We start from the raw sequence: 15,791 nt of genomic DNA on the forward strand, positions 1-15,791 counted from the left end.
TGATTGTTGGGAGTTTTTTTTATAAGAGTAATTAATGTTATAATGTTTGGGTCTTTTGGTAAAGCCACGTAGATAGAAAAATAAAAATATCACGACGTTTTGATCGCAACACACGCAATCGTCATCACGTGAAATAATATTCCTCCTTTGCCAGTACCAACATATGAGAATAGGTTTTCCCCTTTTTTCTGGCAACAAAAAACCTTTTACAAGTAATCATGTCTGCATTAACCATAATACTTGTGGTCAGAATGCAAACACACTGATAATATATGCATTGTCTTTGAAACTGATTGGTCCACACCAGAGACAGCTTTCTTTGGAGCCATCAACTTGTGTATACATTTGTTCCTTTTAATGCAGTGGCGTCCTCTGAGACGAGGCTCCAAAGAAAGCTGTCTCTGGTGTGGACCAATCAGTTTAAAAGACGATGCATATATTATCAGTGTTTTTTTTTTGCATTCTGACCACAAGTATTGTGGTTAATGCAGACATGATTCCTTGTAAAATGTTTCATTTGAGTGTTTTAACATCTTTACACCTTTGATTTAAAGCTTTCGTGACTGCAGTAATTCATATTCTTAGTTTTTTCGGTAAAGTCACGTTGAAGAGAAGCAACAAAATAATAAAATATATATAAAACAATAAAAAATTCTCACGACGTTTCGACCATAACTCAAACGGTCATCTTCAGGTGTGTTGGTTTGCATAAATTTATTTTTAAACGGCGCATTTATTTATTTATAAAAATGTTAGCCTCACGCGCAGCGATTTGGCAGTTTGCCCAGGACTAGTCCATCTATATTTTTTTTAAAGAGGAGGGGGGAGACGACATTTTTTATAATGTATGCTGTCTGAAAGCCACTGTAAGCGTGAACAATCAATTAAGAACTGAAATGGTTTATCAAATCTTTCCAATGATTGCTAAGATAGAATCCATCTTCTCGGTTGAAATTGTCTCTGTGCTTGTATATGTGGATAGCCTCATGAACGAATCTCTTATGGAAGCCAGATGGCTTACAAAGAACCTCCGTCTTGGAAAAGTCTCTGCCTCTGTGGTAGTAGTTACATTGGAGAAACCAAACGCCATGTCTCGGACCGCATTCGTGAACATAAAGCAGACCTTAAACACGGTAGGACCAACACCTCGGCCGTAGCAGATCATTGTTCTAATTCAGTAGGCTCACATGCCATTGACTTTTCCAAGACGGAGGTTCTTTGTAAGCCATCTGGCTTCCATGAGAGATTCGTTCATGAGGCTATCCACATATACAAGCACAGAGACAATTTCAACCGAGAAGATGGATTCTATCTTAGCAATCATTGGAAAGATTTGATAAACCATTTCAGTTCTTAATTGATTGTTCACGCTTACAGTGGCTTTCAGACAGCATACATTATAAAAAATGTCGTCTCCCCCCTCCTCTTTTAAAAAAATATAGATGGACTAGTCCTGGGCAAACTGCCAAATCGCTGCGCGTGACGCCAACGTTTTTATAAATAAATAAATGCGCCGTTTAAAAATAAATTTATGCAAACCAACACACCTGAAGATGACCGTTTGAGTTATGGTCGAAACGTCGTGAGAATTTTTTATTGTTTTATATATATTTTATTATTTTGTTGTTTCTCTTCAACGTGACTTTACCGAAAAAACTAAGAATATATCTTTACACCTATTCTTAGTTTTTTCGGTAAAGTCACGTTGAAGAGAAACAACAAAATAATAAAATATATATAAAACAATAACAACTAAAAAATTCTCACGACGTTTCGACCATAACTCAAACGGTCATCTTCAGGTGTGTTGGTTTGCATAAATTTATTTTTAAACGGCGCATTTATTTATTTAAACGGCGCATTTATTTATTTAAAAATAAATTTATGCAAACCAACACACCTGAAGATGACCGTTTGAGTTATGGTCGAAACGTCGTGAGAATTTTTTTATTGTTTTATATATATTTTATTATTTTGTTGTTTCTCTTCAACGTGACTTTACCGAAAAAACTAAGAATATGAATTACTGCAGTCACGAAAGCTTTAAATCAAAATCTTTACACCTGTTTTGTTGCCAGAAAAAAAGTGGAAAACCTAATCTCTTAGTTCATCTTGTTTGTGTACTATACATTATAGGTGCTGACTTACTCATGCTTTACAGATCCTACATTGAAGACCCTGTCTCAGGAGATCATCGAGTTGCTGAAGGGTCTGGTGGGGGTGGAGGAGTTCTCACTGGCTTACAGCAGTGTCCAGAAGCAGGCCAACCAGAAGCGCACGGAGCGCAAAGTTCAGCGGGCTCAACAGGTCAGGAATGCCTACGTGCATGGACGGGGTTGGCAGACCACGCAAATCCCATTAATGCTACTACTTGGCATTTGAGCAGGCTCCCTGACTCGCCATCGGAAGGCTCCGAGTTCAAATTTTGGTCAGAGTTCCGGGACTATCAAAATATGTAGCACTTGGTCGGAAGCATAAACAGCAATCCCTTGCCAACCACGGATTTCATGCTTTTAGCATTGTATACAAATTTACCCAACCGCGGCCTGGAAATTTGAGTATCCCCGGGTAAGCACGAAGTCTGCAACTCTCGTTTTACAAATTTCATGGGGCCGTGTGGTTCTCCTCCGCGTCACAGCGCCACCCATGGCCACCCGTGGCGCTGCGTAGCTCATCAGTTGTCCCATCTGTTTTGTTGCGATTCTCGTAGCACACAGACCGCGTCGCATCGCAACCGCATACTTTGTTTTTGTTTATTGGTCATTGATGACCCGGAGGAAGAGGTGCTAAGTGCGCTGAGCCCCTTCTCCTTCTAAACCACCCCTTTCCCCATCATCTCATTGTGATCGTCAACATCGTTAATTTTAAAGGTATGTAAACTTAATGTAATATTTATGTTATGTATGTATGCACGTTGAACGTCTTGCACACTTTACGTTATTGTGTAGTGTACTGTATTTTATTCGTTAAGCTATGGCGAGTCTCACCACGGCCATGGTTCCCCTAACCACCTATTTCCCATAGGCTTTGAACTTTACCAACTGCAGATTTGCCTACCTAACCCTCCTGGTTGGCGAGGGATGACTGTACTGACTTTTTTGTGGAGATATTGGCTTCCATAATAGGAATTTTGAACTAAAGCCACTGGCTCAGTGCTGCCAGTAGAATTGTTTATTCATGTCCAGATGGATGGACCAGTGGGCTGCTAATCCTAAAATAATCTAAGTGCATGATGAGTATAACAAAAACTTTATTCTTCAGTTGTTTCTTTTATCTGAATTACAGATCAACCATGCACAACTAAATCTAAAATAAATGTATTTGCCCACTAGTTTAATTATAAATTGCTTCTCGCTCATGACTTGGACCCGACGTGACTGCAAACACGTCAAGTACACCACTTACTCCCATTACCCTGGCTAACGAAGCTGCCGCCTGTCAGGGGCTAGCTGCTCAGTCCGAAACCAGCAATGTGGGCCAGCTGCCTTGAAAACACAGCACAAAAACAACGTAGTGACAGCTTTTTGTTCGACACACATATTTTTTTATTTTATCTTCGTTTAATCTTTATTGTACATTCAGAATGTGAAAGGGTTACATTAGAATTTATTTGACTCTTAGTCCATGCCCTCGCGCTAGCGGGGTCTGGTCCCCTGCACCAGCAAATATCGTTTTGGCCACGCAAGTTCAGTTTCTCCTCCCTCGCGGTGAATCGCTGCCACAGTGGCCCCAACACAACGGTTCAGGTGGCCCCACAATTATGGAAATGCTAATCAATGGCTTGTGATGCACTATTATCTAATAAATAATATTTACATTATTATAAAAAAAACTATTGCTGGCTTATTGTAAATGTTAAAATAATGTTTCAAATTATTTACTCCGCAATATAAAGAAAGCTTGAGCGGAATAAGTCACTCCAACCCGTTTTCTTTCATAGCGTGTGATGACATTTTATTGTTTTCGGTGTGCCCTGAAGGCTGTTGCAAATCCGGAAATAGCTGCCCGGAGGAAGATGAAGAAGCACAAGAACAAGGTGGAGGCGCAGAAAAGGAAGTTGGAGGTGCTTCGTCCAGATTACAAGGCTAAGCGGCAAAAAACCAAGAGCGTGCGTGAGCTTGCTATTTTGGAGTGAGGCCTTGGCCTCACGGGAGGACATCTCACTTGCCCCTTGGCGCTATTTATGATGCCTCGGTGAACTCAAGAGTTCTTTGTGTCCCACAAATGGTGGCCTAGACACTGCAAAAACTGGCAATTTGGAAGGGTGTGCTTTTATTCAGATAGCTTTTTTTTAGAGAAAATGTAAAAACAAAGTGTGAAACCAGTGAAAGATTTACGTGCATTGTTACACGCATTAGGAATGAAATATGTTCATGTAAAATTTATATGGATTTCATATGAATAATGTGTTTGAACATTTTGTTTGTATTGTTATTACATTGTTAATTATGAACTAGGCCTGTATTTGTATTAAAGACATGTTAATGCACTGCGCTCTTCTTTGTATTTGTGCTTGTGCACCACTGCCAAAGCAACATCACCAAATAATTAGTTTTAATTTAGAAGTCGGGGGGGGGTCATTGACTAGGCCCAGGAGTTGGCAACCCAAATAACAGGAAGAGCTATTTTTCTCAAATTTGGTAAAACAAACTCTATTTCAAGAGCACTGGTGAATACGAGACGATGGTTCCTTAATAATTAACGTCACGAAGCAGCAGTCCTTAAAGCGCCACCGTACTCGGCTCCGGAGCCACAGGTTGCCAACCCCTGGAGGAGGCAATGGCTCCGGGTGGTTATTGTTTATTGCAAAGATTACGGCGAGCCGTTATTGGCGAATGCTTTCATTGGTTACTGTTGTCAGAATGCGATGTACTGGCAAACCCTGTGTAATGCAATCTACTGCTGTGTAAGTTCATTAAAATAATGCATTTAAGATATCAAATGATAAAAAGCAGGCATTGCAAGGGGCTTTCGCAGCACGTGGCAGTGGCGTGGTGTGTAATATAATTTGCAGTTGTGTGCAGTGGTTGTTGACTGAATATGCATGATGACCATGTGTGTGCTGACTATATTCTGACTGTGACTGTTCTGACAGTATGTGCATGTGTGCTGAATGTGCTACGTGAATGTATGTTTGCCTAACTGGGAATGTGTGTGCGTGTCAAATGTGTGCGCTGACCAGAGTTGCAACATGCGTCTCTTAGCCACATCTAAAGCTCCTACTGTGAGTGTCATGAGTCCGAACACCCATGACATCTACAGTTGTAACTGTGCCACTGCTGATCGCAGCCAAAAAGCGTTATTTTATCAAAGTGCACCTCACGGTCACAAGTTTCCAGCCTCGCAAACTAAATGTCAAAATGCCCAAACAAAGATCCAGGTGGACAAACCCGCATCGTCTGTGTTGATAATTTAAATCATATATAATGTGTAAAGCAAAAAGGGTAATGTTTATAAATACTTGAGAAAATATGCAGTGTACATTTTTTAAAAATAGTTTTAAAGAAACAGCTGACTTGTGATAATGTGAATGTAAATCTTGACTTAAAGCTTTCATGACTGCAGGAATTCATATTCGTTGGGTCTTTCGGTAAAGTCACGTAGATAGGTTATTTTGTTACTTTATTTGAAACTATCTACGCGACTTTACCGAAAGACCCAAAGAATATGAAAATGTGAACGTATTGTAGAGCTGTAAAATTCTTACGGTGAAATTGCGTGGATGTTCCATGAAAAGCGATAATTGTAAAGTTTGTATTTACCACTTTGGCACACCTTATCAAAATACAAAAGTATGCGAGTACAAGTGCTGCATGTAAAATTGTACATGTCATTCTAGCTTCATGTTGGTTGTATGTTCAATACTTTTTACAGGGATAATTACCCTGAATGTCAACACCCATAGCCAGCAATCAAGACATAAATAATTCACATGCCTATTTACAAGGGGGCACAATAGTAACTGTTCACCTGCCATATGTTGCCCAGGTCGACAGCGTATAACCTTCCACAAACCTCACCGGTCATAGAAGGCATTCTCCAGGAGCATGTCGATTTACTGCTCTCGTACGCAGAGGGAGTTGAAAACCGCTTGCTGCCGCTTACCAACATCTGCAGCCGCCGCTTGAGAGAGCTGCTAAAAAGGGGGGGCCCTTTGTGAGTTGACTTCGAAGGCGGCAAGAACGATGCGCGTAGATGAGGGGGATGCCCTCGCTTCGCGAGGTGGCGAGGGAACGGGGGCCGTGCCTGCGACCTTCGGCCGCTGCAAGCCAAAGGTGAAGCACAAAGCGGCATCGCGTGCCAATGGGGCCAGTCCGCTCGCCCGTCTGCGGAATGAGGGTGCGGTCACACCTCCGCGTGGTGATTTGCAGCGAGTGGTAATAAATGTGTCCGGAGAACGGTTTGAGACGCAGTTGAAGACGCTGGACCAGTTCCCAGACTCGCTCCTGGGCCACCCGGACAAGCGAGCGCGATATTTTGACCCACTCCAAAACGAGTACTTTTTTGACAGAAGCCACGTCAATTTTGATGCCATCCTCTTCTACTACCAGTCTGGGGGAAGGCTTTGCAAGCCTGTTGACGTGCCTTCGGATGTCTTCAGAGAGGAGGTAGAATTCTACGAACTCGGAGAAGAAGCCGTTGCAAAGTACGGAGAGAATACACTCGACACCCCTGAAGAGGAAAACGTGCACGGAAAAGACTTTCAGCAGCACGTATGGCGCTTGTTTGAATCGCGAGACGGTTCCATCGCTGCAAAGATGTTATCCCTCATGTCGTTTGTGACGACTATACTGTCGATTACGGTCATGTGTTTGGAGACACTGCCACAATTTCGCAAAGATAATCAAGTCCATGCCAATCGTACCGAGTTCAGCATTCGAACAAGTATCTACAATCTCGATCCTTTCTTCATGTTGGAAACGGCGTGTGTTGTTTGGTTCATATTTGAGCTTGCCGTTCGCTTTTACGCCTGTCCAAGCAAGACGTCCTTTATGAAGGATTTCATGAATGCGATCGACATCCTGGCAATAATGCCATATTTCATCACGGTTGTCTTGGAGATCATGCAACAGCAAGATCAGACCCGGCAACCTTTGCTGAAGATCATACGCCTCGTAAGGGTCTTGCGAATATTCAAACTGTCTCGTCACTGCCAAGATCTGCAAATCCTTGGGCTGACGCTGAAGGCCAGCCTGCGGGAGTTGGCCATGCTAAGCTTTTTCCTCTTCGTCGCTGTGGTAATATTCTCCGGTGCGATCTACTACGTGGAAGCTGACGACCCGCAGAAACACTTCAGCAGCATCCCAGACGCCTTCTGGTGGGCGGTGGTCACAATGACGTTGGTTGGCTACGGAGATATGTGGCCCATGACGGTGGGAGGCAAGATCGTGGGTGCGCTATGTGCTATCACTGGAGTGCTCACCATCTCTCTACCAGTACCCGTCATTGTTTCGAACTTCAAATACTTCTATAATCTAAAAAACAAGGACATTAAGAGATGTCGTCGTTGCTAAAGCCACCTCACCCGCTACGCGTGACCTCCAACATCTATTGCGACAGTCTCCCACATCTGGTCTCATGAGGTCTTCCCCTTAGTCACCAGTCTCGTGGAGATCAGCCCTCCTCCATCTCGCACACGTGCAAGTTATGCAATCTACTGGTGCTTTTGTGTTCTTGGCTTGAGATATATTTAAAGATCAGCCTTTCCTGGATCTCTCTCTTTTACCTTCACTTCTCGAGTTTGTGCACACTCTAAAATACCTTACATTTTACATAATAGACGGACACTCTAACATCTAAATAATTCCGTCAGTCCTTTGATGCTGTCCTAACCACGTCACACCTCCTGTCGTGCTTTCTACTTCCCTCCATTCTTGTTCCTGCATCACACTTTTCTTGATATTGCAGCGAAAGTCAATACTATGTAGTAAACATACTGGGCTACACGGAATGTAACCGTTCCCCCCCAGTAATTATTTAATGTAATGTTTTACTTGCTTGTATTGTCTTATACGTTATTTTCTCTCAAATAATCTAAAGGTGCACATTAGCATATAATCCATATACAATTTGTATTTAATGTTCATTGATTAAAAAGTGCATTAAACACGTATGTACTATTAAGAAGGGCCATTGCTTGAAACGTCGCCTTTTATATATTTTTTTCATTTTAGGGCGATAGTGTTGAGTTTTATTCATGAATCAAAGAATTGTCACATGCCTAATCATGTACGTACACTTATATATGATGCTGCTGCCATTGCAGTAAGTAAAGTATAGGTATTTGTAGACTACCCTGGCCGTAGTGGACTGCACTGATCTGCACTCAGGGCCTGGCGTGAACGGATTTAAAACCGTGACACCAGAGTTGGCTGTGCTCGGAAACGGAGGACACTCCGACCTCCCCCGGTGGCAGCATAGTCCCGAGCGGTCTTTCAAATGCTCCCATCTGAACGTATCAGACCAATTTATAACATCACGGATCTACTTTTAATAAAGGGAGAGTAGCAATGCAAGAATGGACCAAAAGCAGCGTGGGCCAAGGCATGCAGTGAACATGGCCAATAAACAAGGTCATTAGATCATACAAAAACAACAACACATACCAATATATAACAGGTGACATTTCGGGCAATTATATAAGTTGCCCATTTATTATTTGTATTTCAAGGCACTGTTATTGACGAATGTGAGTTTTACGTTAATTGCGTTTGTGTGCCACGACTAACGCAGCCTTACGAAATAATTGAAATAGAATAATCACATTAGATTAATACATTGGTTTTTGCATGCTGCCTGATTTCCATTGCATAATCATTACCTTTAGTGCTATATGCAGTGTTTGCATGAAAATAATAACACTTGAAATTTGGTCTACGTATTAAAATCGTGGTTTGTACGCTAAAATATGTAAAGTGTGCAGAGTTTTAGCATCATGGCAATGAGCAATAGATATTCAAAATTACTCACTAGACAGATAATATATTTCGATTTAAAGCTTTCGTGACTGCAATGATTCATCTTCTTTGGTTCTTTCGGTAAAGTCACGTAGAATGAGAATAAAATAATAAATTGATAAAATAAAATAACACAATAATATTCTCACGACGTTTCGGCCACAACACAGACAGTCTGGTAGGACAGCGCTGTCCTACCAGACAGTCTCGTCCCTTCACCTGATGAAGGCCGCTTGTGTTGTGGCCGAAACGTCGTGAGAATATTATTGTGTTATTTTATTTTATCAATTTTATTATTTTATTCTCATTCTACGTGACTTTACCGAAAGAACCAAAGGAGATAATATATTGGCACTCCAAATGTATTGCTACAGGATACTGCATCTAAACTAGCCCCAAAGAGTGACCAACGTAGCCCCCTGCCCTTGATTAGACTTTGATAGACTTCACAAGCTCTAGGCTGGCATCTGGGTTAACTGGAATCAGGATTAAGATTTTACTCGTGCCTTTTCCTTGATTTGATCTAGCCTTCAAATAACTTTGATATTTGACTGGTACCTTGCATTTCCTCTTACATTTGAGTTAAATCCTTGTAGTGTTGCTTTTTTTATAACCTAACCAAGTACTTTTGACTGCAGTTAACTTTAGTCTTACTCTTGGATTGGTTTCAATTGCCTCCTAACCCTAAAAAAACATTGCATACGCCATTGCGTTGTTCTTTGCGACTCCGTTTACTCGATTTCTCCTTGCTCCGGCTCTTGCCCTGGAATCTGGTTTTCGTCACATCCACTGCCCAAGATAAATTCAGCCCAGACTTTTGTCCAACTCGTGTGTTTTATTTAAAGCCATTGTAAAATGTTACAAGGGTGAGGATGAAAACAAATTTCTGACAAGACAAGTTGTGACAGTGCCGGTGCACTTGCACCTCCTCCTAGACGAAATCTGGTCTTGGAATTTTGTAAGTTTTCGAATGTTGCCTTCCTGGAGGCGAAAGTCAAGACTGACCCACCTCACATGTATTTACACTGTAAATATATTTCACCATCTCGCCGACCTTCTCTGGTGCGATTTAACATTTTGCGTGTGTGTGAAAACTGCAGAGCGTTTTTGCGTACAACTTTTCGTTGTAAAACTTAAGTAAACTTCCTTCTGCTTCATAACTGGAACGTTGTCCTTGCCAAGTTATTTTCCATGGGGGTGCTGTGCAAAGAAGAGGCTGTTGTAGATAGTCCATTGACGTTATTTTATTTCGAAATATATTTTGTCTTTGAAAGGAATGTGAAAAAGCGTATTCATTTAAAGGAGAAAACCAGAAAGTCAATGTGCCCTGCACATTTTGTTCAACGCAGTGGTCAGCGATGAGATGTAGACATTTTTAAAAACACATGTGGATACAAGGCATACTTTGCCATTGACCATATTACACACAGGTCAGAAAATATTGTGTATTTCACAGGCAAAAGTTTAATGCAAGGACGTTTGATCGTGTGTTGATGTGTTACACTTTCAGGGGGAAAAAATACATGTGCGCTCGTATTACGTCGAATGTTTTACATTTGCCACTCTATGTAAAGACCTTAAGTGTTGCTTCAGAAGGGTAAATTCGCCAAAATATTGGAATCTACCCTCATGTGACAAAACATGTTTTTTTACTTAATCAGTTACTACAGTGAGGGAAAAAAGTATTTGATCCCCTGCTGATTTTGTACGTTTGCCCACTGACAAAGAAATTATCAGTCTATAATTTTAATGGTAGGTTTATTTGAACAGTGAGAGACAGAATAACAACAGAAAAATCCAGAAAAACGCATGTCAAAATTGTTATAAATTGATTTGCATTTTAATGAGGGAAATCAGTATTTGACCCCCTCTCAATCAGAAGAATGTCTGGCTCCCAGGTGTCTTTTATACAGGTAACGAGCTGAGATTAGGAGCACACTCGTAAAGGGAGTGCTCCTATTCTCAGCTTGTTACCTGTATAAAAGGCACCTGTCCACAGAAGCAATCAATCAATCAGATTTCAAACTCTCCACCATGGCCAAGACCAAAGAGCTCTCCAAGGATGTCAGGGACAAGATTGTAGACCTACACAAGGCTGGAATGAGCTACAAGACCATTGCCAAGCAGCTTGGTGAGAAGGTGACGACAGTTGGTGCGATTATTCGCAAATGGAAGAAACACAAAAGAACTGTCAATTTCCCTCGGCCTGGGGCTCCATGCAATATCTCACCTCGTGGAGTTACAATGATCATGAGAACGGTGAGGAATCAGCCCAGAGCTACACGGGAGGATCTTGTCAATGATCTCAAGGCAGCTGGGACCATAGTCGCCAAGAAAACAATGGGTAACACACTACGCCATGAAGGACTGAAATCCTGCAGCGCCCGCAAGGTCCCCCTGCTCAAGAAAACACATATACATGCCCGTCTGAAGTTTGCCAATGAACATCTGAATGATTCAGAGGACAACTGGGTGAAAGTGTTGTGGTCAGATGAGACCAAAATGGAGCTCTTTGGCGTCAACTAAACTCGCCGTGTTTGGAGGAGGAATGCTGCCTATGACCCCAAGAACACCATCCCCACCGTCAAACATGGAGGTGGAAACATTATGCTTTGGGGGTGTTTTTCTGCTAAGGGGACAGGACAACTTCACCGCATCAAAGGGACGATGGACGGGGCCATGTACCGTTAAATCTTGGGTGAGAACCTCCTTCCCTCAGCCAAGGCATTGAAAATGGGTAGTCGATGGGTTTTCCAGCATGACAATGACCCAAAACATACGGCCAAGACAACAAAGAAGTGGTTTAAGAAGAAGCACATTAAGGTCCTGGAGTGGCCTAGCCAGTCTCCAGACCTTAATCCCATAGAAAATCTTTGGGGGGAGCTGAAGGTTCGAGTTGCCAAACGTCAGCCTCGAAACCTTAATGACTTGGAAAAGATCTGCAAAGAGGAGTGGGACAAAATCCCTCCTGAGATGTGTGCAAACCTGGTGGCCAAATACAAGAAACGTCTGACCTCTGATTGCCAACAAGGGTTTTGCCACCGAGTGCTAAGTCATGTTTTGCAGAGGGGTCAAATACTTATTTCCCTCATTACAATGCAAATAAATGTATAACATTTTTGACATGCGTTTTTCTGGATTTTTTTGTTGTTATTCTGTCTCTCACTGTTCAAATAAACCTACCATTAAAATTATAGACTGATAATTTCTTTGTCAGGGCAAACCTACAAAATCAGCAGGGGATCAAATACTTTTTTCCCTCACTGTACTATGTATGCCAAATGTATACTGCTGTTTTTGAAAGATGTGACAGAAACATATGATACGGTGCCTTTGAAACACTCATAGGTAATAAAATACAGTAATCCATGTCAAGCTTGAGCATTTCATTTTCTAAAAAGTTATAAAATATCCAGTAACAAGTGCAAAATTAATTGCAAAAATTTCCCAATAACAGGAAAATTGACACGACCTCTATACGTGTGTTAATTTACCTATAAAATATAATGCTGATAAAAGAGTATGGTGATTGAAAACATTAACAATCAAAAACAACACTTTCTTAGGTCTAATATCTCAAACCTCAATACATGCACTTTCCTCTTACTAAACACAGCGATAATATGAAATATGACACGCATAGGAACCGTATATATATTTTTTTGCACGTAACCAGTCGTTCCATTATTCATACACAAACATATTCCTCAAAAACAAGATTGATACATTTTATCCAAAGCATGGACTTGTCAGGTAAGCACAAGGAAACATGCAACTGCATCATACAGACAGAATGGGGGCCCATTTAGCACAACCTTATTTCAAACAAGATTACGATATAAAACACCAATCAAGAACTCGGACGTACTGTTGCTGTGTTAGAATTTGAAACTCAACCCATTTCTTATCAATAAAAATGTTGTCTCGCCCATCTACATTAATGCACTGGAATTCTATTTTTCATAACTGGGCGCCACGGTGAGGAGATGTGAACTCCCTCGCCTGGTATACAGGAGTTTGTGGGTTAGATCCCGAACCCGACCTTGACGCCTACTGTATATTTGGAGTTTGCTTGTCTCTCTCACCCCGTGGTCGTGTGGCATTTTCTCCGTTTTTTCCGGTGTTTCCCGCAACATTTAGAAACGTGCTTAAGAGTATATGGCTGCTATAAATTTCCACATAAGCCACTTTAAGCAATAATTTTTGGTCATGTCGCATCAGAGGGATAATTCAAACAATTACTGATTTATAATAGATTTTTGGGTTCGGTCATGCAAGTTTCAGTCTTAAGACCCTCCAGCACCCGACATAGCCCAACAGATTTAATTGAAACGTATGTGTACAAGCTTTTAAAGTGAAATTATTATCTAGTTAACAGGTAAGTTGAAGAACAATTCGATCCCGACCCTGACACCTGCATATTTGGAGTTTGCATGTTTGCCTCCCCGTGGTCACGTGGATTTTTTTTGTTCAAATCCTCCGGTTTTTCCCTCCACATTTAGAAACATGCATTTAGAGGATTTGGCCGTTATACATTTGCACATGATATGCCATCTCGTAAAGCTTTCAATTGTGGCCTGGTCGCTTCTGAAAAAGAGCTACATAGCTCAGTGGGCAATACCTGGTGGTGGAGGGTCTTACGACTGAAAAGGGTCTTGCAACGCAGATCGTTACATAGCCTCAACGAAATTCAACTACGAATTATAATTTTGTCTGTAAAAACCTCTGGGGTTATGTTAAAATTATTCCTTTAAGCGTGCCCTCAAAAGCGTATAATTTTACTGAGGTCCAGGGATATAATTTTACAATTTGCAAAACACCACGTGTGTGTATATTCTTAGTTTTTTCGGTAAAGTCACGTTGAAGAGAAACAACAAAATAATAAAATATATATAAAACAATAAAAAATTCTCACGACGTTTCGACCATAACTCAAACGGTCATCTTCAGGTGTGTTGGTTTGCATAAATTTATTTTGAAACGGCGCATTTATTTATTTATAAAAAAACGTTAGCGTCACGCGCAGCGATTTGGCAGTTTGCCCAGGACTAGTCCATCTATATTTTTTTTGAAAAGAGGAGGGGGGAGACGAAATTTTTTATAATGTATGCTGTCTGAAAGCCACTGTAAGCGTGAACAATCAATTAAGAACTGAAATGGTTTATCAAATCTTTCCAATGATTGCTGAGATAGAATCCATCTTCTCGGTTGAAATTGTCTCTGTGCTTGTATATGTGGATAGCCTCATGAACGAATCTCTCATGGAAGCCAGATGGCTTACAAAGAACCTCTGTCTTGGAAAAGTCAATGGCATGTGAGCCTACTGAATTAGAACAATGATCTGCTACGGCCGAGGTGTTGGTCCTACCGTGTTTAAGGTCTGCTTTATGTTCACGAATGCGGTCCGAGACAATTTTATGCAAACCAACACACCTGAAGATGACCGTTTGAGTTATGGTCGAAACGTCGTGAGAATTTTTTATTGTTTTTTATATATTTTATTATTTTGTTGTTTCTCTTCAACGTGACTTTACCGAAAAAACTAAGAATATGAATTACTGCACTCACGAAAGCTTTAAATCAAAATTTACCACGTGTGTGTGTTTGTGTGTTGTGCTCATTCTTTGGAGATCCTTTTGGACAGCTGAAAGCCATGGAGAGACTTGTGGGAGTTGCTGCGCTCCTTTTGCTGGACCTCCTGCAGTTGTCTCACGCTGCTTCGAGTGCTGCTACTGCTCTTGCAGTTGTCCTTGTTCTTGCCTATCAAAGACTCGAGCAGTTGCATCTTATCCTGTTCTTCCTTCAGAAAGACATTGACCAAGTACAGCTTCTCTTTCTTCATGCAGTCCTCGATGTCTGACGGGATGTCCTCAATTATCCAGTCCAGCATGTTACTCAGGAACATTACAAGATTCTGTAAAACAACAACTTCATAATGTTTCTTAGGGAAGGGCTTCTCATGGACATTTCGTGGCTTTCAAGTGAGCTGCTAAAAACATCACAAGGTCTATAACAAGAATAATTTTGGGTCCTAGTTTTGTCCTGCTAGGTAAATATGCTACGATGGCAAATGTATATGGACAACACATGAACAAAACACTTCGCTGTGGGGCCACAGCTTAGCAGCTCCAGCCACCTCAGGCTGTGATTTTTAAACGTTATCAACTGTCATGAAAGTCTCTAAACCACAGATTGTTATGAAAATATTAATTCAGATGTGGAAGACTCAGGTAAACCCCTGTTAATCTGCTCTTACAGGAAAACGAACATACCTTTATTCTAACCCAACCACATGGTTCCAGGAACCAAAACTATATTTTCAATGCAATACCATAAACTCCCTTCTGAATTCCCAATGCCCTGCTTCCTTCACTGCTCCATCAATGACCGCATGCAAAAGATTTCCTACGTATACAAGTTTAAGAAAAGCACACCCAGTTTTCTATTGTTTTAAAGACATTTGTGCTGCTGAAGATCGCGCTCAAGCTTTCTGGGGTTTCATTATATACTTTATCTTTCACATAACCATGCAGTGTAAACTACTCTGTGATTCACATTTTTTTACAATGTTTGATATATTTTTGGACATCTAGGAAATCAAAATTCTAGCATACTTGTTTGTATAAACAGTTGTTAAGCCGGCTACTTTATATTAAAATAAATTAGCCATCAAGGCCGCAACCAAGATGGGTGCCACTCAAAACTTGTGTGTTATTTTCAAGGTCACGCCTCCTGATTTTATTCAGTTGCCTGGTCAACTGAAGCACTGCAAGTTTGAAGACAACCCTTCCAAATTTACTGGTTGCTCAATGGAGTTGAAAATATTTCATGACG

At 41.0% G+C, this 15,791-nt stretch overlaps 3 protein-coding genes across 5 annotated transcripts in view; 2 read left to right on the top strand and 1 right to left on the bottom strand.

The window, feature by feature from the left end:
• The window catches only part of UTP20 (UTP20 small subunit processome component), a 128,794-nt gene extending 124,305 nt beyond the window's left edge, over nucleotides 1-4,489 (top strand). For all 3 annotated transcript variants that reach the window (XM_032948650.2, XM_032948649.2, XM_032948648.2), the window contains exons 62-63: nucleotides 2,162-2,307; nucleotides 3,980-4,489. In XM_032948650.2, coding sequence (XP_032804541.2) covers nucleotides 2,162-2,307; nucleotides 3,980-4,135 — 302 coding nt within the window. In that variant the 3' untranslated portion in view covers nucleotides 4,136-4,489. The remainder of the gene's footprint in view (nucleotides 1-2,161; nucleotides 2,308-3,979) is intronic.
• A 155-nt stretch (nucleotides 4,490-4,644) lies between these two features.
• LOC116939819 (potassium voltage-gated channel subfamily A member 1-like) lies at nucleotides 4,645-10,123 on the top strand. Its single transcript, XM_032948651.2, has one exon. It carries the CDS (start codon nucleotides 6,186-6,188, stop codon nucleotides 7,512-7,514), a length of 1,329 nt encoding a protein of 442 aa, XP_032804542.1. The 5' UTR covers nucleotides 4,645-6,185; the 3' UTR covers nucleotides 7,515-10,123.
• Nucleotides 10,124-10,342: 219 nt separating this feature from the next.
• The window catches only part of LOC116939820 (anoctamin-1-like), a 68,017-nt gene continuing 62,568 nt past the window's right edge, over nucleotides 10,343-15,791 (bottom strand). Inside the window, exon 26 of the mRNA XM_032948652.2 lies at nucleotides 10,343-14,871. Coding sequence (XP_032804543.2) covers nucleotides 14,575-14,871 — 297 coding nt within the window. The 3' untranslated portion in view covers nucleotides 10,343-14,574. The remainder of the gene's footprint in view (nucleotides 14,872-15,791) is intronic.

The sequence above is a fragment of the Petromyzon marinus genome, chromosome 7, assembly GCF_048934315.1.
Source record: "Petromyzon marinus isolate PM22_M1 ecotype Great Lakes invasive population chromosome 7, UKy_Petmar_22M1.pri1.0, whole genome shotgun sequence".
Taxonomy (NCBI): domain Eukaryota; kingdom Metazoa; phylum Chordata; class Hyperoartia; order Petromyzontiformes; family Petromyzontidae; genus Petromyzon; species Petromyzon marinus.